The 21,669-nt window shown below is 46.5% G+C and overlaps 2 protein-coding genes across 2 annotated transcripts in view; one reads left to right on the top strand and one right to left on the bottom strand.

Moving 5' to 3' along the window:
* phf5a (PHD finger protein 5A) overlaps nucleotides 1-3,293 on the bottom strand; it is a 44,206-nt gene extending 40,913 nt beyond the window's left edge. The window contains exon 1 of the mRNA XM_078430612.1: nucleotides 3,207-3,293. Coding sequence (XP_078286738.1) covers nucleotides 3,207-3,258 — 52 coding nt within the window. The 5' untranslated portion in view covers nucleotides 3,259-3,293. The remainder of the gene's footprint in view (nucleotides 1-3,206) is intronic.
* Nucleotides 3,294-3,638: 345 nt separating this feature from the next.
* aco2 (aconitase 2, mitochondrial) overlaps nucleotides 3,639-21,669 on the top strand; it is a 59,226-nt gene continuing 41,195 nt past the window's right edge. Inside the window, exons 1-4 of the mRNA XM_078430708.1 lie at nucleotides 3,639-3,762; nucleotides 12,558-12,697; nucleotides 17,727-17,985; nucleotides 20,400-20,492. Coding sequence (XP_078286834.1) covers nucleotides 3,727-3,762; nucleotides 12,558-12,697; nucleotides 17,727-17,985; nucleotides 20,400-20,492 — 528 coding nt within the window. The 5' untranslated portion in view covers nucleotides 3,639-3,726. The remainder of the gene's footprint in view (nucleotides 3,763-12,557; nucleotides 12,698-17,726; nucleotides 17,986-20,399; nucleotides 20,493-21,669) is intronic.

Here is a 21,669-nt window from a genome sequence, read left to right as displayed (position 1 = left end):
CAGCAGAGGAGGACAAAGGGCTTAATTAGGAAAGGGAAAATAGATTATGAGAGAAAACTGGCAGGGAACATAAAAATTGACTGCAAAAGCTTTTATAGATATGTGAAGAGAAAAAGACTAGTTAAGACAAATGTAGGTCCCTTGCAGTCGGAAACAGGTGAATTGATCATAGGGAACAAGGAGATGGCAGACCAATTGAACAACTGGATAGACCTCTTAAGGATAGCGGAGTCAGGGGGTATAGGGAGAAGGCAGGAACGGGGTACTGATTGAGAATGATCAGCCATGATCACATTGAATGGCGGTGCTGGCTCGAAGGGCCGAATGGCCTCCTCCTGCACCTATTGTCTATAACTACTTTGGTTCTGTCTTCACTAAGGAAGACATAAACAATCTGCCGGAAATAGCAGGGGACCGGGGGTCTAATGAGATGGAGGAACTGAGGGAAATCCAGGTTAGTCGGGAAGTGGCATCCAGAAATAGTGGATGCATTAGTGATAATTTTTCAAAACTCTTTAGATTCTGGAATAGTTCCTGAGGATTGGAGGGTAGCTAATGTAACCCCACCTTTTAAAAAGGGAGGGAGAGAGAAAACGGGGAATTATAGACCAGTTAGCCTAACATCGGTAGTGGGGAAAATGCTAGTCAGTTATTAAAGATGTGATAGCATCACATTTGGAAAGTGGTGAAATCATCGGACAAAGTCAGCATGGATTTATGAAAGGCAAATCATGTCTGACGAATCTTATAGAATTTTTCGAGGATGTAACTAGTAGAGTGGATAAGGGAGAACCAGTCGATGTGTTATATCTGGACTTTCAGAAGGCCTTTGACAAGGTCCCACATAGGAGATTGGTGTACAAACTTAAAGCACACGGTATTGGGGGTTCAGTGTTGAGGTGGATAGAGAATTGGTTGGCGGACAGGAAGCAAAGAGTAGGAATAAACGGGTCCTTTTCGGAATGGCAGGCAGTGACTAGTGGGGTACCGCAAGGCTCAGTGCTGGGACCCCAGTTATTTACAATATATATTAATGATTTGGACGAGGGAATTGAATGCAACATCTCTAAGTTTGCGGATGACACGAAGCTGGGTGGCAGTGTTAGCTGCGAGGAGGATGCTAGGAGGCTGCAGAGTGACTTGGATAGATTAGGCGAGTGGGTAAATGCATGGCAGATGCAATATAATGTGGATAAATGTGAGGTTATCCACTTTGGCGGCAAGAACAGGAAAGCAGAGTATTACCTGAATGGTGGCCAATTAGGAAAAGGGGAGATGCAACGTGACCTGGGTGTCATGGTGTACCAGTCATTGAAAGCAAGCGTGCAGGTGCAGCAGGCAGTGAAGAAAGCGAATGGTATGTTAGCATTCATAGCAAGAGGATTTGAGTATAGGAGCAGGGAGGTTCTGCTCCAGTTATACAGGGCCTTGGTGAGACCGCACCTGGAGTATTGTGTACAGTTTTGGTCTCCTAATCTGAGGAAAGACATTCTAGCCTTAGAGGGAGTACAGAGAAGGTTCACCAGATTGATCCCTGGGATGGCAGGACTTTCATATGAAGAAAGACTGGATAGACTAGGCTTATACTCGCTGGAATTTAGAAGACTGAGGGGGATCTTATAGAAACATATAAAATTCTTAAGGGGTTGGAGAGGCTAGATGCGGGAAGATTGTTCCCAATGTTGGGGAAATCCAGAACCAGGGGTCACTGCTTAAGGATAAGGGGGAAGTCTTTTAGGACCGAGATGAGAAAACATTTCTTCACACAGAGAGTGGTGAATCTGTGGAATTCTCTGCCACAGAAGGTAGTTGAGGCCAGTTCATTGGCTATATTTAAGAGGGAGTTAGATGTGGCCCTTGTGGCTAAAGGGATCAGGGGGTATGGAGAGAAGGCAGGTACAGGTTACTGAGCTGGATGATCAGCCATGATCATATTGAATGGTGCAGGCTCGAAGGGCCGAATGGCCTACTCCTGCGCCTATTTTCAATGTTTCTATGTCACTAGAATTAGAGCAAACAAAAATAGCTACCTACAGTTACTATATCCGTGGACTCTGATCCATGGACATATCCATGGACTATCCAAATTTGAGGAAGGACATTCTTGTTATTGAGCAGCATAGATAGGTTCACTAGGTTAATTCCCAGAATGTCAGGACTGTCATATGTTGTAAGACTGGAGCGACTAGGCTTGTATACACTGGAATTTAGAAGGATGAGAGGGGATCGTATTGAAACATATAAGATTATTAAGGGATTGGATATGTTAGAGGCAGGAAACATTTCCCCAATGTTTGGGGGAACCAGGGGCCACAGTTTAAGAATAAGTAGTAGGCCATTTAGAACAGAGATGAGGAAAAACGTTTTCAGTCAGAGAGTTGTAAATCTGTGGCATTCTCTGCCTCAGAAGGCAGTGGAGGCCAATTCTCTGGATGTTTTCGAGAGAGAGCTAGATAGAGCTCTTAAAGATAGTGGAGGTATGGGGAGAAGGCAGGAACGGGTTACTGATTGTGAATGATCAGCCATGATCACATTGAATGGCGGTGATGACTCGAAGGGCCGAATGGCCTACTCCTACTGTCTATTGGCTACCTCAGAGTGGAACACCCTTCCCGACATCTCCAGACGTGCACCAACCTTGTCAACTCTTCAAGTCACAGCTCGACAACGTCTTGGACATGGATCATCTCACCAAACTTGACCACATAAAAATCTAAATAACTCTTTTGCAACCCACGCGAGCGAAACCTGCACGAGATAGCCCAGCTTGTTGGAGGTTGTGCAGTAGAAAAGAGAAAAGTCTGTCTCTCTCTCTGTCTCCCTCTCTGTCTGTCTCCCTCTCTGTCTCCCGCTCTCTCTGTCTCCCTCTGTCTCCCTCTCTCTCTCTCTGTCTCTCTCTATATATATATATATCTCTCTGTCCCTGTCTCTCTCTCTCTCTCTCTATATATCTCTCTCTATGTCTCTCTCTCTCTATGTCTCTCTCTCTCTCTATATATATCTCTCTGTCCCTGTCTCTCTCTCTCTCTCTCTCTCTCTCTGTCTGTCTCCCTCTCTCTCCCCGGTTCAAACCAGCGTCTTTGCAGTTCCTTCCCACACCCCACGTGTTCGGAGCCGAATTAAACGCCGTTCCCCCAAAACTCCAAATCAAACTCATCCGAAACCTCCGGGCATGATCCGGTCAGCCAAACCAGCCGCTAACTCACCCACTCCAGCCTGTTTGCGGCAGAAAATCAAGTCCGGATGATGCTTCGCCATCACGACTCCAACCGCCACCAGCAGCCGCCGGAAGCGCCACCTGCTCTTTGACCTCTGTACTCATATTTTTATTTTTTTAAACCAAGCGTAACCTAAACAGACAGGAGCAACTCATATAAAACACAATTTCCAAATGTTTAGAAAAATATTAAGGTGACAGCATAAAGTGTTTTTTAAAAATTAACGTATGAACTTGCTCCTGTGGAAACGTCACATCCGTTGGAAGGACATTTTGTGCTCAACATTTAAAAAAATTGTAATGTTAGCCACAGGTTTCGTAGGACGTTTGATTTGAGCTTTACTGTGAAGAGTTAATTGAGGTTTTATTGTATATATTTTTGTTTTTCTGGGAAGGGGGTTGCTGGTGTGAGTGGGTGTTTGTTGCTCAGCTTTTAGGACCTGCCCGGAGGGGTATTAAAGGCCGCGCTGTGACGTCATATCCATGCGGCATCTTTGTCAGTGAACAAAATGGCGACGTACATCCTGACCGCCAGCAGGCTGAAGGTAAAGAGCGCAGCCGGGCGGCCATCGGAGTGGGGGCACGGTCAGCCGCAGGGTGGGGGTGGGAAGTGGGAAGTCATGCCACCAGTGCCACTTTTCCGTGGCCGCTCGGATCCCGCGCAGCCCGCTCCCTTCCATTGACCTCCTCCCTCCCCCCCCCCCCCCCCCCCCAGCGGCGGCCGCCAGTAGGTCGCTGCCTTTTCCCTCCGACACAGACCATGTCGGAGTTGCTGCATTCCCATGGTAACCGCCTGGCTCAGGAGCTTCGGGATACCCACCCCTCGGGGAGCGATTAAAACCACACAAAAAAAAATCTAAAACGGGGATTATCACAGGGGGTCTAATCCTGCTCCGGGGAGCCAAGGTGACAACAAGGTTACACCGCGCCGGTGGAGGCCGTTTCATTCTTAAATCACAGCCCATGATTAGTGATCACGGCACCTTAATATCAACTGCATGCGCAGCTTAAGGAGGTAATTTCCCCTCAATTGATAAAGCTACTTGGAAAAACAGCTAAGTAGTGGAAACGAGTTTTCAGGTGTTGATGCGCTTAACTACTGAACTGTCAAAGCCTCATATTTTGGGGTCAGAGCCCTTCACCGATTGGTGTTTTCGTTATTTACTGGTGGACGTCCGGTCCAGGCCAGCATATTACCGTTGTCCTTCAGGAGGTGAATCACCTTATCACCCTGCAGTCCTTTTGGTAAAATTTACTTTATGAACAGATTTCTATGAGGAAGGAAAGATTGTCATTACTTTTCAAAATAACATCGCTGTGGTGCAGCTCGTAGTGCTGCTGCCTCGCAGCACCACAGCCCTGGGTTTGATCCTGAACTTGAGTGCTCACTGTGTAGCGTTTGCACGTTCTCCTTGTGACATGTGGATTTCCTTAGGATACTCCAGTTTCCTCCTAAATCACAAAGATGTCTAGTCGGAAGGTTAATTGGCCTCTGTAATGGTTGTCCCTACAGTTTAGGGAGTGGATGCTAATGTGAGATGACATAAACCCAGAGTGAATGGGTGATCGATGGACAGCATGGACTCGATGGGCTGAAGGGCCTGTTTCATGCTATATTTTTCAATCAGTCAGTCAGAAATGTGAACAACGTGGAAAAGCTTTATAGATGATGGTATTCTCATGCACTTGCTGCCTTACACGGTGGGAGAGGTCAGGAGATGTTGTTGGGATGTTTGCAAGTAGGTGCATGCAGTTTGTTGCTGGCGCACATCCACTCCCTGCACAATTTACAGAGGCCCATTAACCTACAAATCCGCATGCATGCCTTTTGGATGTGGGAGGAAAGTGGAGTACCCGGAAGAAATCAATTCTATTATAGGGAAAGCGTGCAAACTCCACTGAGATGGCACCCGAGGTCGGATCGAACCCATGTCTCTGACGCAGTGAGGTAACAGCTCTACCAGCTGCGCTGTTGTGTTGATAGTGACAAGACACCAATGGGTTTTTTTTCAGAGCTGTACTTTTGTCAAGCACTTATGCATGTTTTAACCTGGATATGGTAATTGCCATATGTCAGCCTAAACCTGAATGTTGTACAGTTCCTGCTGCTTCTGGCCTAGAATTGAAAGGTAGTCTGATCAGTCAATTTACTGAATAGAGAGTCCCAGTAAAATGGTTGCGTCAGATGCACCTGTTTTACTTTTTCTGGAAAATGTTTTATTAACTGTAGAATATTCCATTCATAAGTGTTCCTTTGGGTAGATGTCGTTTGATCTGCATTGATTTCGGATTTGTGTTTTCCTTGAGTAGAATAAATAGTTGCATTATTTCCCCTCTTTTTTTTTCTCTCCCAATTTAATTTGGTGTGATTGGGTGATAAAGAATGACTTTCATGCTATAGTGGCATGGCATGAAAATGCACGATATTTTGAATTTCTTAAGAATTTTGTGTCTAAATTCTTTCACTAAATGCCATGTTATCCTTTGAGAAATGTAGTGCATGATTGACTTTACAGTGGAGAAAGTTGGCCGTGTTACAAACTGAGCTGAAAATTAGAAACTAAGGTGATTCCAAGGACAGAGAGTGCAAGTGTTTTTTCTCTCTTGACTTGCACACAGCAGCTTCACGGGTTGAGAAGGCTGAACAATCTGGAGTAGGCTGACCAATCCGGAGGCTGAATTCACTTGTTAAAATTGTGCTTTTGCTTAAACTTTGACATAAGCCCAGTTTAGTTGGTCAATTATCTTGCCAATCATCGAAATAGGGAGTGTTCTGCAATGTGAATGACAGAACAGTTCACATCTGCTTGAAAGACCACACTGGGAATTGAACAGGTTGTTACACACTAGGGCATCAGAGATGTCCTCATTCTTCAGGAAACAGGGCTTCCCCTCTTCCATTATAGATGAGGCTCTCACTAGGGCCTCTTCTATATCCCGCAGCTCCGCTCTTGCTCCCCCTCCCCCCATTCGTAACAAGGACAGAATCCCCCTCGTTCTCACCTTCCACTCCATCAGCCAGCGTATCCAACAAATCATCCTCCAACATTTCCGTCACTTACAACGGGACCCCACTACTGGCCACATCTTCCCATCCCCTCCCCTTTCTGCGTTCCGCAAAGACCGTTCCCTCCGTAACTCCCTGGTCCACTCGTCCCTTCCTACCCAAACCACCCCATTCCCGTGCACTTTCCCCTGCAACCGCAGGAGATGCAACACCTGTCCCTTTACCTCCCCCCTCAACTCCATCCAAGGACCCAAACAGTCTTTCCAGGTGAGACAGAGGTTCACCTGCACCTCCTCCAACCTCATCTATTGTATTCGCTGCTCTAGATGTCAACTTCTTTACATCGGCGAAACCAAACGCAGGCTCGGCGATCGTTTCGCACAACACCTTCGCTCAGTCCGCCTTAACCAACCTGATCTCCCGGTGGCTGAGCAATTCAACTCCCACTCCCAGTCTGACCTTTCTGTCATGGGCCTCCTCCAGTGCCATAGTGAGGCCCACCAGAAATTGGAGGAACAGCACCTCATATTTCGCTTGGGCAGCTTGGAGCCCAGCGGTATGAACATTGACTTCTCCAACTTTAGATAGTCCCTCTGTCCCTCTCTTCCCCTCCCCCTTCCCATTTCTCCCTCTATCTTCCTGTCTCCACCTATATCCTTCTTTTGTCCCGCCCCCTCACATCAGTCTGAAGAAGGGTCTCGACCCGAAACGTCAACCATTCCTTCTCTCCTGAGATGCTACCTGGCCTGCTGAGTTACTCCAGCATTTTGTGAAATAAATACCTTCGATTTGTACCAGCATCTGCAGTTATTTTCTTACACTACAGGTTGTTACAAGTAATTTTACATTTGCGTTGAATGCTTTAAAAGTTTTAAAATTTAAGTTGTGAGTACAACACTGATTTGTTTTAGTTTTTGGATTATAGCATGGAAATGGGCCTTTCAGCCCACCGAGTCCACACCGACCAATGATCACCTGTGCACTAGGTCTATCCTACACACTAGGGACAATTTACAGAAGCCAATTAACCTTCAAACCTGTACGTCTTTGGAGTGTGGGAGGAAACCGGAGCACCCGGACAAAACCCACGCAGTCACAGGGAGAACGTACAAGTTCCGTACAAACAGCGCATGTAGTCAGGATCAAACCTGGGTCTCTGGCACTGTAAGGCAGCAACTCAACCACTGGACACCCCATTTGATTTAATTAAATTTGGTTTCTCTATATTGGAAGTAATTCAAAATACTTGAATTTAAATATTAAATGTGGGAGCTGAGCCACCTTATTACAAACATAAGCAACCTTATTACAAAAAAATGACTTTGAAGGTGTTCATTCAACGGCGGACCCCTAGGACACCTGAGATAGGAAGTTGCCATTGTTTCAGAGTCTTAAAAGTGGAAATTTTGGGATCACCTTGCTTTTCCATCATGTGACCTTGTGTTGAAGAAATGGGTCTATCAAAATTGGACCATCTATTAACCTTTGCCAGGAGAAGGGGAGATGTTATAATCCTTCTTCAATATCCAACATAATTCATTGAGTAGTAGTTGTTTTCCCTCGTTTTGCATTGCCTTTGTGACCTAAGGCAAGATACTGAGTTTTATATTGGTGTTTGACAGAGCAGAGATTGGTTCACACAGGAATTGGCCCTGCAGTCTACCATGACTTTTCCCAGGGGGGGAATGTCAAAGACTAGAGGGCACAACTTTAGGCTTAGTGATGCATGGGGGAAGTTTTACATGGAGACTGGTAGGTGCCTGGAGCATGCTGCCAAGGGTGGCAGAGACAGATATGATAGTAGCATTTAAGAGGCCTATTTAGGTCGATATATGGATACATGTGATATGGATCACATGTAGTCAGAGGAAGATTAGTTTAACTTGACATCATGTTCAGCACAGACATTATGGACCGAAAGGCCAGTTTCTGTACTGTTCTGTGCTCAGCCCACCGTGCCTGTGCCAAGCACAATGCCAAATTAAATCGTATTTGCCTGCACGTGACCCATATCCCTCCATTCCCTGTCTGATTATGTTTGGTAGAAGTCTTGGCAAATTCCTACACTGCTTTACAACAACTGGTACATTTTCCAGTTGGGGTCGCTTGATGTAGGTGTCCCAGTTGAAGGCAGCATTCATTTTGCATCCTCAGCTTGCCTGCGTAGTCGGAGGCAGTAAAGAGTCAACGGCATTTGGGTGACTCAATGTGCAGAACATCCCAGGATTGTCGCAGCACAGACCAAGGCCATTTGGTCCGTTATGTCCACACTGTCTTCTTGTAAGGCAAATTATTCAATCCTGTGCTCCTTCACCTCCACTTTCTCCACAGCTCTGCAAATTATTTTCCCTCCGGCTCCCCATCCTTTTTGAAAGTACTGATTGAATCCGTTTCTTATACGCTAAAACGTCTGCATTATTTGCACAAGGAGTCAATAGACAACAGATGCAGGAGGAGGCCATTCGGCCATTTGAGCCAGCACCGCCCATTCAATGTGATCATGGCTGATCATTCTCAATCAGTACCCCGTTCCTGCTTTCTCCCCATACCCCCTGACTCCACTATCCTTAAGAGCTCTATCTAGCTCTCTCTTGAATGTATTCAGAGAATTGGCCTCCACTGCCCTCTGAGGCAGAGAATTCCACAGATTCTCAACTCTCTGACTAAAAAAGTTTTTCCTCATCTCTGTTCTAAATGGCCTACCCCTTATTCTTAAACTGTGGTCCCTGGTTCTGGACTCCCCCAACATTGGGAACATGTTTCCTGCCTCTAACATGTCCAACCCCTTAATAATCTTATACGTTTCGATAAGATCCCCACTCATCCTTCTAAATTCCAGTGTATACAAACCTAGTCGCTCCAGTCTTTAAACATATGACAGCCCCGCCATTCCGGGAATTAACCTAGTAAACCTACGCTGCACGCCCTCAATGGCAAGAATATCCTTCCTCAAATTTGGAGACCAAAACTGCACACAGTACTCCAGGTGCGGTCTCACTAGGGCCCTGTACAACTGCAGAAGGACTTCTTTGCTCCTATACTCAACTCCTCTTATTATGAAGGCCAACATTCCATTGGCTTTCTTCACTGCCTGCTGTACCTGCATGCTTCCTTTCAGTGACTGATGCACTAAGACATCCAGATCACGTTGTACGTCCCCTTTTCCTAACTTGACACCATTCAGATAATAATCTGCCTTCCTATTCTTACCACCAAAGTGGATAACCTCACACATATCTACATTAAACTGCATCTGCCATGCATCCGCCCACTCACACAACCTGTCCAAGTCACCCTGCAACCTCATAGCATCTTCCTCACTGTTCACACTGCCACCTAGCTTTGTATCATCGGCAAATTTGCTAATGGTACTTTTAATCCCTTCATCCAAGTCATTGATGTATATTGTAAATAGCTGCGGTCCCAACACCGAGCCTTGCGGTACCCCACTAGTCACTGCCTGCCATTCTGAAAGGGACCCATTTATCCCCACTCTTTGCTTTCTGTCTGTCAACCAACTTTCTATCCATGTCAGTACCCTACCTCCAATACCATGTGCTCTAATTTTGCCCACCAATCTCCTATGTGGGACCTTGTCGAAGGCTTTCTGAAAGTCGAGGTACACCACATCCACCGGCTCTCCCCTGTCAATTTTCCTAGTTACATCCTCAAAAAATTCCAGTAGATTAGTCAAGCACGACCTCCCCTTCGTAAATCCATGCTGACTCGGAACGATCCTGTTACTGCAATCCAAATGCTCCACAATATCGTCTTTTATAATTACCTCCAGCATCTTCCCCACCACTGATGTCAGACTAACTGGTCTATAATTTCCCATTTTCTCTCTCCCTCCTTTCTTGAAAAGTGGGATAACATTAGCTACCCTCCAATCCACAGGAACTGACCCGGAATCTATAGAACATTGGAAAATAATCACTAATGCGTCCACAATTTCTAGAGCCACCTCCTTAAGCACCCTGGGATGCAGACCATCAGGCCCTGGGGATTTATCAGCCTTGAGTCCCATTAGTCTACCCAAAACTTTTTCCTGCCTAATGTGGATTTCCTCCAGTTCCTCTGTCACCCTAGGATCTCTGGCCACTAGAACATCTGGGAGATTGTTTGTATCCTCCTCAGTGAAGACAGATCCAAAGTACCGGTTCAACTCGTCTGCCATTTCCTTGTTCCCCATAATAAATTCCCCTGCTTCTGTTTTCAAGGGACCCACATTTGCCTTGACTATTTTTTTCCTCTTCACATACCTAAAAAAGCTTTTACTATCCTCCTTTATATTATTGGCTAGTTTACCCTCGTACCTCATCTTTTCTCCCCGTATTGCCTTTTTAGTTATCTTGTTCTGGGCTCCCCCAACATTGGGAACATGTTTCCTGCCTCTAACGTGTCCAACCCCTTAATAATCTTATACGTTTCGATAAGATCTCCTCTCATCCTTCTAAATTCCAGTGTATACAAGCCTAGTCGCTCCAGTCTTTCAACATATGATAGTCCCGCCATTCCGGGAATTAACCTAGTAAACCTACGCTGCACGCCCTCAATAGCAAGAATATCCTTCCTCAAATTTGGAGACCAAAACTGCACACAGTACTCCAGGTGCGGTATCACTAGGGCCCTGTACAACTGCAGAAGGACCTCTTTGCTCCTATACTCAACTCCTCTTGTTATGAAGGCCAACATTCCATTGGCTTTCTTCACTGCCTGCTTTACCTGCATGCTTCCTTTCAAAAGGAGTCATAAGGATTCCGTAATATTCTACGCTCGTCTTTTGTCCATCATTTGACTCACTTGATCCGAGAACTTCCAGCTATTAGGTGCAGCTTTCCTCCGTTCATCCTATCCAGACAATTAAGGATTGTGGTTATCTCAGTCAAATCTCTCCAGGACCTCAGCTTCAAGGAGAACAAACTCCGTATCTCCAATTTAGCCTGGAGTCTGGTAGAGACTGAAGATTTTCTTTACAGAAGGACATAAGTGAACGAATTGAAATCTTCATCATCATCATATATATACAGCTGGAAACAGGCCTTTTCGGCCCTCCAAGTCCGTGCCGCCCAGTGATCCCCGCACATTAACACTATCCTACACCCACTAAGGACAATTTTTACATTTACCCAGCCAATTAACCTACATACCTGTACGTCTTTGGAGTGTGGGAGGAAACCGAAGATCTCGGAGAAAACCCACGCAGGTCATGGGGAGAACGTACAAACTCCTTACAGTGCAACACCCGTAGTCAGGATCGAACCTGAGTCTCCGGCGCTGCATTCGCTGTAAAGCAGCAACTCTACCGCTGCGCTACCTGTGACAGAGAGGCTTCATGATCATCGTCATATCAACATTTCATTTCCAGAATTATTAAAACAATGAAATTCTCAAACGCCCTTGCTGGATTTGAATCTTTCCTCTAATATAGTCCAAGCCCGGATCTGGAATGGAACATAAATTCTAATAACTCTTCAATGGTACTTTATTGTCAAGTGTATCCAAGTACAATGGCATTCTGGTTTTGCATGTCCAGTGACAATCCTGCTGGACATTAGGCACAATCATACTAAGTTTAAGAGTAGGAAAATAACTGCATGCTGGTACAAATCGAAGGTATCACAAAATGCTGGAGTAACTCAGAGGGTCAGGCAGCATCTCAGGAGAGAAGGAATGGGTGACGTTTCGGGTCGAGATTCTGCCTGATCCACTGAGTTACTCCAGCATTTTGTGATACCTAAGTTTAAGAGTGTTGCATAGTAGACTCTTGTACCAAAACTGTCTTGCAATAATGATGAACAGGCCATTTGCCTTCCTAATTGCTTGGTATGTTAACTTACAGTGATTTGTACACGAGGTCACCAAGTCCCTCTACTGGAAATCCTTCACCACTGAATGAACACTCTGTTCTTCTCACAAATTTCTGAAGTGAGGGCAAGTCGAGAATAAAATTATTCTGGGCTACCTCAAAAGGTTTATCCAGTTAGCCGCTACATATTGTTCTAGACTACTTGCCATCATTTTCATGATGTATTATGTTGTGACACATTTGATGTTACTTTTATGGTAGTATAAGACAATAACTGCAGATGCTGGTACAAATCGAAGGTATTTATTCACAAAATGCTGGAGTAACTCAGCAGGTCAGGCAGCATCTCAGGAGAGAAGGAATGGGTGACCTTTTGGGTCAAGACCCTTCTTCAGACTTTTATGGTATGTTCATTGCCAGGCTAAGTTGTATCCATAACCAGCCCCTCGGTGGACTTTGTAGCATGATTTAAGATGCCTTTTTCTGTGGGCTGTTCGTGACGTGTGGTTTTCATTATATTGCAGCAAGCCTTGAACCATGGGATTCGGAGGTACCATCTTTCCGCTATGTGTCGGCGGGCCAAAGTAGCCATGAGTCACTTTGAGCCCAATCAGTACGTCAATTATGAATTACTGCGGAAAAACATTGAGATCGTTCACAAAAGGTAAAGAAGGATGTTTCAGACTTTCAAACAGGTTGACCAGAATGTTAAACTTCAACCACGTGGACAACGTGATGCCTGTAAGGCGGGGAGCGAGGTTCCACCTGGAGCAGAATAGTCCCAATTGTACTGAATGGTCTGTGCCTGTGTCGTAAATATTATCCTACTTTTGTGCTCCAGCAGTCTTGGATGTGGGGTCTCCAATCTTATTATCCTGTGCATTCCAACTCCTTCACCTTGTGAAAAGGACAAAAAGTGCTGGGGTAAACTCAGTGGGTCAGGCAGCGTCTCTGGAGAACGTGGATAGGTGATGTTTCAGGCCAGGATCGCTCTGAAGGACCTAAAACGTCACGTATCCATGTTCTCCAGAGATGCTGTCTAGACCCGCTGTTTAATCCAGCACCTGCAGTTTCTTGTTTCTACTCCTCACCTTGTGCACTTTTATATTTCTATCACATCTGCTTATGTCTACCTTTCTCCAAAGAAACCAGTCCCAGCCCCACTAATCCACCCCATGAGCCATTCACGGAATCATTTTATTGATACTCCCTGACATCGTTGCATTCTCCCTACAATTTATGTGACTAAAATTAGAGCATAAGAACGGGCCTTTAAGTCCACAATGTGTGCTGAACATGATGTCAAGATCATATCTTATCTACCTGTACATAATCTATATCCCTCCATTCCCTGCATATCCATATACCTATCGAAAAGCCACTTAAATGCCACAGTCATATCTGGCAAACCACCAAGCCTGGCAGCGTGTTCCTGGCACTTATTACCCTCTGTGTAAAAAGAAAAGTTGCCCCACACATCTCCTTTAATCTTTGCCCCTCTCCCCTTAAAGCTGTGCCATCAAGTATTTGATTTTTCTATCCTAAGAAAAAGAGTCTGACTGTCTACCCAATCCATGCCTCTCGTATACTTCCTACAGCTTCCTGCGTTCCAGAGAAAACTATCCAAGTCTGTCCCACATCTCCCTGTAGCTAATGCCCCCTAATACAGGCAACGTTCTGAGAAATTGAACACAACAATCCTGCCTCGACTGGATTATAAAAGCCAAGCATAATTTCACTGCTTTTATACTTCATCTTTCTATCAATAAATCCCAGAATTGTGCATGTTATATTAATCATTTTGGAAAGGTGCCCAGCCATTTTTAATAATTGTACACACAGACCCCGAGGTTTTGCACTCCCTTGTAGAACAGTATATCTTCTACATTGCCTCTCCTCTCCTCATTCTTCCTGCTAAAATGCATCATCTCATATTTCTCTGAATTAATCTTAATCTGCCACGCGCCAGCCTATTCTACCAGATTATTTCCAGTTGCAATCTTCGCACTAAAGCTAAGCTGCTTGAGAGGTCATTGAGTCATACAGCACGGAACAGGCCCTTCAGCCCAACTTGCTCATGCCGACCAAGATATCCCACCTGCTCGTCTTTGGCCCATATCCCTCTAAACCTTTCCAATTCTACACTACCATCGTAGAGTCTGTCCTCACCTCCTCCATCACGGTCCAGTTTGGCTCAGCCTCCAAGCACGACATCCGGAGGCTGCAACAAATCGTTCGATCAGCTGAGAAGGTTGTTGTCTGCAACCTTCCCCCCCATTGACGAACTGTACACTGCAAGGGCCAGGAAGCGAGCGGGCAAGATCATCTCTGACCCCTCTCCCCCTGGCCACAAACTCTTTGAAGCTCTTTCCTCTGGAAGGCGACTCCGGACTGTCAAAGCCGTCACAGCCAGACATAAAAACAGATTTTTTTCCACAAGTGATAGTTCTACTCAATAACCAAAGGTCTGTTGTCTCTTTTTGCTCTGTTTTATTCTATTCACATGTTTAAACTGTAATGTTGTATTCTTAATGTTTTAATGTTTTATGCTTTTCTTAATTGTTTACTGCATTGTTGTTGTTACTTGCGAGCGGAGCATTTGTAATGGCAGCACATTGTAATTTATTCTTTGAAAGTACAGACTGAATTATCTTTAGGTTATTTGGCCCAGTTTCATTCCACTCTTAAACGTTGCCTTGCGTAGAACAGTGCAGCACAGAACAGGCCGTTTTGCCCCTCGAAGCCAAACATGGTGCCAAATTAAACCAATTCCTTCTGTCTGCACATAATCCATAAACCTAGATTCGCTGGATTTTCATGTGCCTATCCAAAATCCTCAGAGATGATCTATTGTATATATCTCTGCCACCACCCCAACGTATGTAAATAAGAACATGTCCAGCACATCTCCAGGACAACTCTCTTCACCCACCCCAATCCCCTCCCCTTTGACATTGCCAGCCCGTGAAAAATCTTCTGACTCTCTACCCCCATCTATGCTGTTCATGGTTTTACAAGCTTCTGACAGGTCTCCTACACTCCAGAGAAAACAAACCTTTGTACAACCTTTCCTCATGGATGGAGGGACACGAGAAACTGCAGATGCTGGAATCTTGAGCAACAAAAAAAGTGCTGGAGGAACGCAGTAGGTCAGACAGTGCAAATGCTGCCTGACCCTCAGAGTCCCTCCAGCGTTTTGTTTTTGCTGTCCTTATAAGTAATATTCCCTCATCCAGACTCTATCCCAGTAATTCTCTTCTTCACTCTCTCCAGAACCTCCACATCCTTCCTGAGATGCTGCCTGACCTGCTGAGTTACTCCAGCATTTTGTGAAATAAATACCTTTGATTTGTACCAGCATCTGCAGTTATTTTCTTACGCATCCTTCCTGTAATAATGTGACCAGAACTGCACGCTTTATTCTAAATGTAGCCTAACAAAAATTTTATGAAGCTGCAACATGACTTCTTGACTCTTGAATGAATGAATGAATGAATAAGTTTCTTGGCCAAGTATGTGCATATACAAGGAATGTGCCTTGGTGCTCCGCTCACAAATGACAACACAAACATACAGTTAACATTAAGAATAAAGCATAAACACAGCAAAACAATAAGGATACACCATTACGGTCTAAACTTGTGGGTGAAAATAAACCAGAGCAAAAAAGAGACTACAGACTTTGGTTATTGAGTAGAACTATCACTCGTGGGAATAAAGCTGTTTTTATGTCTGGCTGTGGCTGCTTTGACTGTCCGGAGTCGGCTTCTAGAGGGAAGTGCTTCAAAGAGTTTGTGGCCAGGGTGAGAGGGGTCAGAGATGATCTTGCCCGCTCGCTTCCTGGCCCTTGCGGTGTTATGCTCAATGCCCCGACCATACACTTTCTTTACCCCCTCCTATCTACTTGTGCTGCTACTTGTGGGGAGCTGCGGACTTGTCCCCCACAGATCCCTCTGTACAACATTACATCCCTCTGTACATCAATGCTCCAATAAAGGACTCTGCCATTAACTGTGCACTTGCGTTTGATCTCCCACAGTGCACCACCGCACATTTGCCTGGATTGATCTCCGTCAGTATTTCTCCACTCATATCCTGTCTATAGTCTGCTGTGTAATTTGACAGACCTCTTCACAGTCTGCAACTCCACCAATTTTGGTGTTGCCTGCAAACTTACGAACCGTCCCATTTTATCCTTGCGTTGCAATGAACACACGTCAACACAGCAGCCTCACTATGCTCATTAACCTGTCCTTCCCTGTCTTTCCTTTCAGTCTTGTTTGACATAACCTTTATCTTCCCATGAATCCCTCCATTTGCTGACCTGTTAGTTTGGTTCCTACCCCCCTGCCTCTATAGTTTAAACCCTCGCCCCCAATAGCACCTCCCTGTGAGAATATTGTTTCCTCTCCAATTCGGCGCAGTGGCGCAGCGGTAGAGTTGCTGCCTTAGCAGCGGAGACCCGGGTTCGATCCTGACTACTGGTGCTGTCTGTACGGAGTTTGTACGTTCTCCCCCTGACCTGCATAGGTTTCCTCTGGGAGCTCCGGTTTCCACCCGCACTCCAAAGATGTGTACAGGTTTTGTAGGTTAATTGGCTTGGCATAATTTTAAATTGTCCCTAGTGTGTAGGATAGTGTGTAAGTGTACGATGATCGCTGGTCGGCGCGGACATGGCGGGCCGAAGGGCCTGTTACGTACTGTATCTCTAAACAAATCTGTATCTCTAAACTAATTCACATGCACAGGTCTTGTCTGCCATGGTAGAGACTCAAATGATTCAAATCTCTGAGGTTCTCCCTCCTGCTCCAGCTCCTTCATGGGAGAGAAGGAATGGGTGACGTTTCAGGTCGAGACCCTTCTTCAGACTCAACCCGAAACGTCGCCCATTCCTACTCTCCCGAGATGCTGCCTAACCTGCTGAGTTACTCCAGTATTTTGTGTCTACCTTCGATGTAAACCAGCATCTGCAGTTTTGTTTTCCTCCAGCTTCTTCACCATATATTGAATTGCACCTTTGTTCTTTAGATTTTTTTTTTAGATTTAGAGATACAGCGCGGAAACAGGCCCTTCGGCCCACCGGGTCCGCGCCGCCCAGCGATCCCCGCACATTAACACTATCCTACACACACTAGGGACAATTTTTACATTTTACCCAGCCAATTAACCTACATACCTGTACGTCTTTGGAGTGTGGGAGGAAACCGAAGATCTCGGAGAAATCCCACGCAGGTCATGGGGAGAACGTACAAACTCCGTACAGACGGCGCCCGTAGTCAGGATCGAACCTGAGTCTCCAGCGCTGCATTCGCTGTAAGGCAGCAACTCTACCGCTGCGCCACCGTGCTGCCCTTACTATTTCTTGCCTCACTAGCTTTAAGCTTCTTTCTGCAGATGGAAGGGATTGTGTTGAAATTTCTGTGAAACTAATACATGCAGTTTGAAGAAGGGTCTCGACCCGAAACGTCACCCATTCCTTCTCTCCTGAGATGCTGCCTGACCTGCTGAGTTACTCCAGCATTTTGTGAATAAATACCTTCGATTTGTACCAGCATCTGCAGTTATCTTCTTATACAAACTAATGCATGCAGCTGTGTTGTGTTGTATTTTAATTCGTGCAATGCTTCTCTTCCGAGATCGTTTCTTGTATTTGCGGCTGATTTGTCAAAATTTCATTTTGTCTTCTGCGATAGGTTGGACAAGCCCATGACACTCTCAGAAAAGATTGTGTACGGTCACTTGGACAACCCCGCCAAGCAGGAGATAGGCCGTGGGGAGACGTACCTTCGTCTCCGCCCGGACCGGGTGGCCATGCAGGATGCCACCGCTCAGATGGCCATGCTTCAGTTTATCAGCAGCGGCCTGCCCACAGTGGCCGTGCCGTCAACCATCCACTGTGACCACTTAATCGAGGCTCAGATTGGCGGAGTGGAAGACCTGGCCAGAGCTATGGTGCGTTGTTGGGCGTGGACTCGCACGGCGCGGAAACAGGCCCTTTGGCCCAACTTGAGCTCCAGGGGCTGGTGGAATCAAGGGATATGGGGAGAAGGCAGGCACAGGTTACTGATTGTAGATGATCAGCCATGATCACAAAGAATGGCGGTGCTGACTCGAAGGGCCAAATGGCCTCCTCCTGCACCTATTTTCTATGTTTATCGAACATGCTCCATCTACACTAGTCCCACCTGCCTGCTTTTGGCCCATATCCTTCTAAACCTACCCTATCCACGAACCTATCTAAATGCTTCTTAAACGTTGCAACAGTACCTACCTGCCTCAACTACCTCCTGCAGCAGCTCGTTTCTCAAACCCACCACCATTTTGTCCCACACCCAATCTGACCTTTCTGTCCTGGGCCTCCTCGTTGTCAGAGTGAGGCCCAGCGCAAATTGGAGGAACAGCACCTCATATTTCGCTTAGGTAGTTTACACCCCAGCGGTGTGAACATTGACTTTTTTTCTGACCCCTCTTTTTGCTTTTCTCTTCTGTCAAGAGGACATTCATAAATGATGCTTTTTCTAAAGCACTTTAATGTCTGTCACCAGGAGGTGACCCAGTAAACCCACGGTGGGCTCCTTCCACTCTATCGCAAAGAAGGGGCTGCTTTCTTTCATACATGCGCCTTGTTCATTCATTAAACCAGAACGAAGCTGCTCCCTGCTGCACGGCGTACTACATGGCAGAGATTAGTTGGGGGCTGGAGGATTGGGAAGCTTTTAAAAATCAACATAAGGCAACTGTGTGCGGCACGGTGGCGCAGCAGTAGAGTTGCTGCCTCACAGCGCTTGCAGCGCCGGAGACACGGGTTCGATCCAACCTCCGGGGGCTGTCTGCAAGGAGTTTGTACCATTCTCCCCGTGACCTCGTGGGTTTTCTCCGGCATCTGCAGTTCCTTCCTGCCGTCAATACCTTTGTGTTGCATTGTTTCTACCACCGGGTTGGAGGGTTGCACTCAACAACTAATTGGTCTCGAAGGTGTCGCAAAAAGCTGGAGTAACTCAGCGGGTCAGACAGCATCTCTGGAGAGAAGGAATGGGTGACGTTTCGGGTCGAGACCTTTCTTCAGACCTTCAGGCCTTGCTATTAGACAATAGACGATAGGTGCAGGAGGAGGCCATTCGGCCCATCGAGCCAGCACCACCATTCAATGTGATCATGGCTGATCATTCTCAATCAGTACCCCGATCCTGTTTTCTCCCCTTACCCCCTGACTCCGCTATCCATAAGAACTCTATCTAGCTCTCTCTTGAATGCATTCAGAGAATTGGCCTCCACTGTCTTCTGAGGCAATGAATTCCACAGATTTACAACTCTCTGACTGAAAAAGTTTTTCCCCATCTCCGTTCTAAATGGCCTACCCCTTATTCTTAAACTGTGGGCCCTGGTTCTGGACTCCCCCAACATTGGGAACATGTTTCCTGCCTCTAACGTGTCCAACTCCTTAATAATCTTGTATGTTTCGATAAGATCCCCTCTCATCCTTCTAAATTCCAGTCTATACAAGCCCAGTCGCTCCAGTCTTTCAACATATGACGGTCCCGCCATTCCGGGAATTAACCTAGTAAACCTACGCTGCACGCCCTCAATAGCAAGAATATCCTTCCTCAAATTTGGAGACCAAAACTGCACACAGTACTCCAGGTGCGGTCTCACTAGGGCCCTATACAACTGCAGAAGGACCTCTTTGCTCCTATACTCAACTCCTCTTGTTATGAAGGCCAACATTCCTATTGAGGGTTTGTAGCGTATGTTCACTAGGTTAATTCCCGGAATGGCGGGACTGTCGTATGTTGAAAGACTGGAGCGATTAGGCTTGTATACGCTGGAATTTTAGAGGGATGAGAGGGGATCTTATTGAAACATATAAGATTATTATGGGATTGGACACATTAGATGCAGGAAACATGTTCCCAATGTTGGGGGAGTTCAGAACTTGGGGCCACTGTTTAAGAATAAGGGATAGGCCACTTAGAACGGAGATGAGGAAAAACTTTTCCAGTCAGAGAGTTGTAAATCTGTGGAATTCTCTGCCTCAGAAGGCAGTGGAGGCCAATTCTCTGGATGCTTTCAAGAGAGAGCTAGATAGAGCTCTCAAAGATAGCGGAGTCAGGGGGTATGGGGAGAAGGCAGGAACGGGGTGCTGATTGTGAATGATCAGCCATGATTACATTGAATGGCTTTGCTGGCTCGAATGGCCTACTCCTGCACCTATTGTCTATTGTCTATTGACCAGCTGAGTTACTCCAGCTTTTTTTGATACCTTCGATTTGTAGCATCTGCATCTGCGGTTATTTTCCTACACAACTAATTGGCCTCAATTGCTTGGTTCCATGACTGATCGCTAATGCCATTTATTTCCTTTGCAGGACATGAATGTAGAAGTTTATAATTTCTTGGCAACGGCAGGACAAAAGTATGGAGTCGGCTTTTGGAAACCTGGCTCTGGCATCATCCATCAGGTGACGAAGCAAAAACCCGTTTCCAGCTTTGGCTTTGAAGCCTTGCGTACTCCACCAACACCCCCCGCTCCCCCCGGCCCCCTCCCCCCGGCCCCCTCGGATCTCCCTCTTAATTAACAGCTTGTCGTTCCTGTTGCACAAACCAAACGCAGCCTTGAAGAGCACGGAGAGAATCATCTTTATTTTTTATTCTTTCCAAACATAACCAAGAGCGGGGCCAGTGGCTAAAACAATTCTCACTTTGATGGGAGGGAGTGCCTCCTCCCCCTTCAAACATAAAACAGCCAGCAGAGTGTTGTTGACACGTGTGTAAGCTTCAACTACAAGCAGCCAGCACTTGAGGCTTGCCAAATGCCATTTTACAAATGAGCATGTAGTTGTTACAAGCTGGATGTTATCAGTAGAAGGCAAGGTGAATAAAGCGCATGGAAGGCAGCGTTGATCTCAGCGGGGTGAAAGGCAGCATCTTCTCAGCAGCATATATATGTCCCTGCCTTCCCCATTAACTACCAACTTTTCATTTGTCCTTCTACCCTAGTGTAGTGCATGCAGGGATTCTGCTTTGCTTTGGCTGAGTGCCTCTGCATCGCAATACAGCCTCCACTGGCAACCTGCATCACAGGGATCTGTATGTGATGGACCCTCAGCTCCAGAGCTGAAACTCTAGTTTGCCAAACTAAACATTCTTAATTACAGGCAGTTGCCATCTGGTAGTGAGACTATTTACTGCTAAGTGTTGTGAGAAGATGCGCTCTCTCTCTTTTTGTCCCCCCCTCTCTCCACCCCCCCTCCCCCCCACCTCCACCCCTCTTCCCCCACCTCCACCCCTCTTCCCCCACCTCCACCCCTCTTCCCCCACCTCCACCCCTCTTCCCCCACCTCCACCCCTCTTCCCCCACCTCCACCCCTCTTCCCCCACCTCCACCCCTCTTCCCCCACCTCCACCCCTCTTCCCCCACCTCCACCCCTCTTCCCCCACCTCCACCCCCTTCCCCCACCTCCACCCCTCTTCCCCCACCTCCACCCCTCTTCCCCCACCTCCACCCCTCTTCCCCCACCTCCACCCCTCTTCCCCCACCTCCACCCCTCTTCCCCCACCTCCACCCCTCTTCCCCCCCTCCACCCCTCTTCCCCCCCTCCACCCCTCTTCCCCCCCTCCACCCCTCTTCCCCCCCTC

The sequence above is a fragment of the Rhinoraja longicauda genome, chromosome 40 (genome assembly GCF_053455715.1).
Source record: "Rhinoraja longicauda isolate Sanriku21f chromosome 40, sRhiLon1.1, whole genome shotgun sequence".
Lineage (NCBI taxonomy): Eukaryota > Metazoa > Chordata > Chondrichthyes > Rajiformes > Arhynchobatidae > Rhinoraja > Rhinoraja longicauda.
Note: the sequence above shows the minus strand (reverse complement) of the source record. Positions and strands in the feature narration are given on the sequence as shown.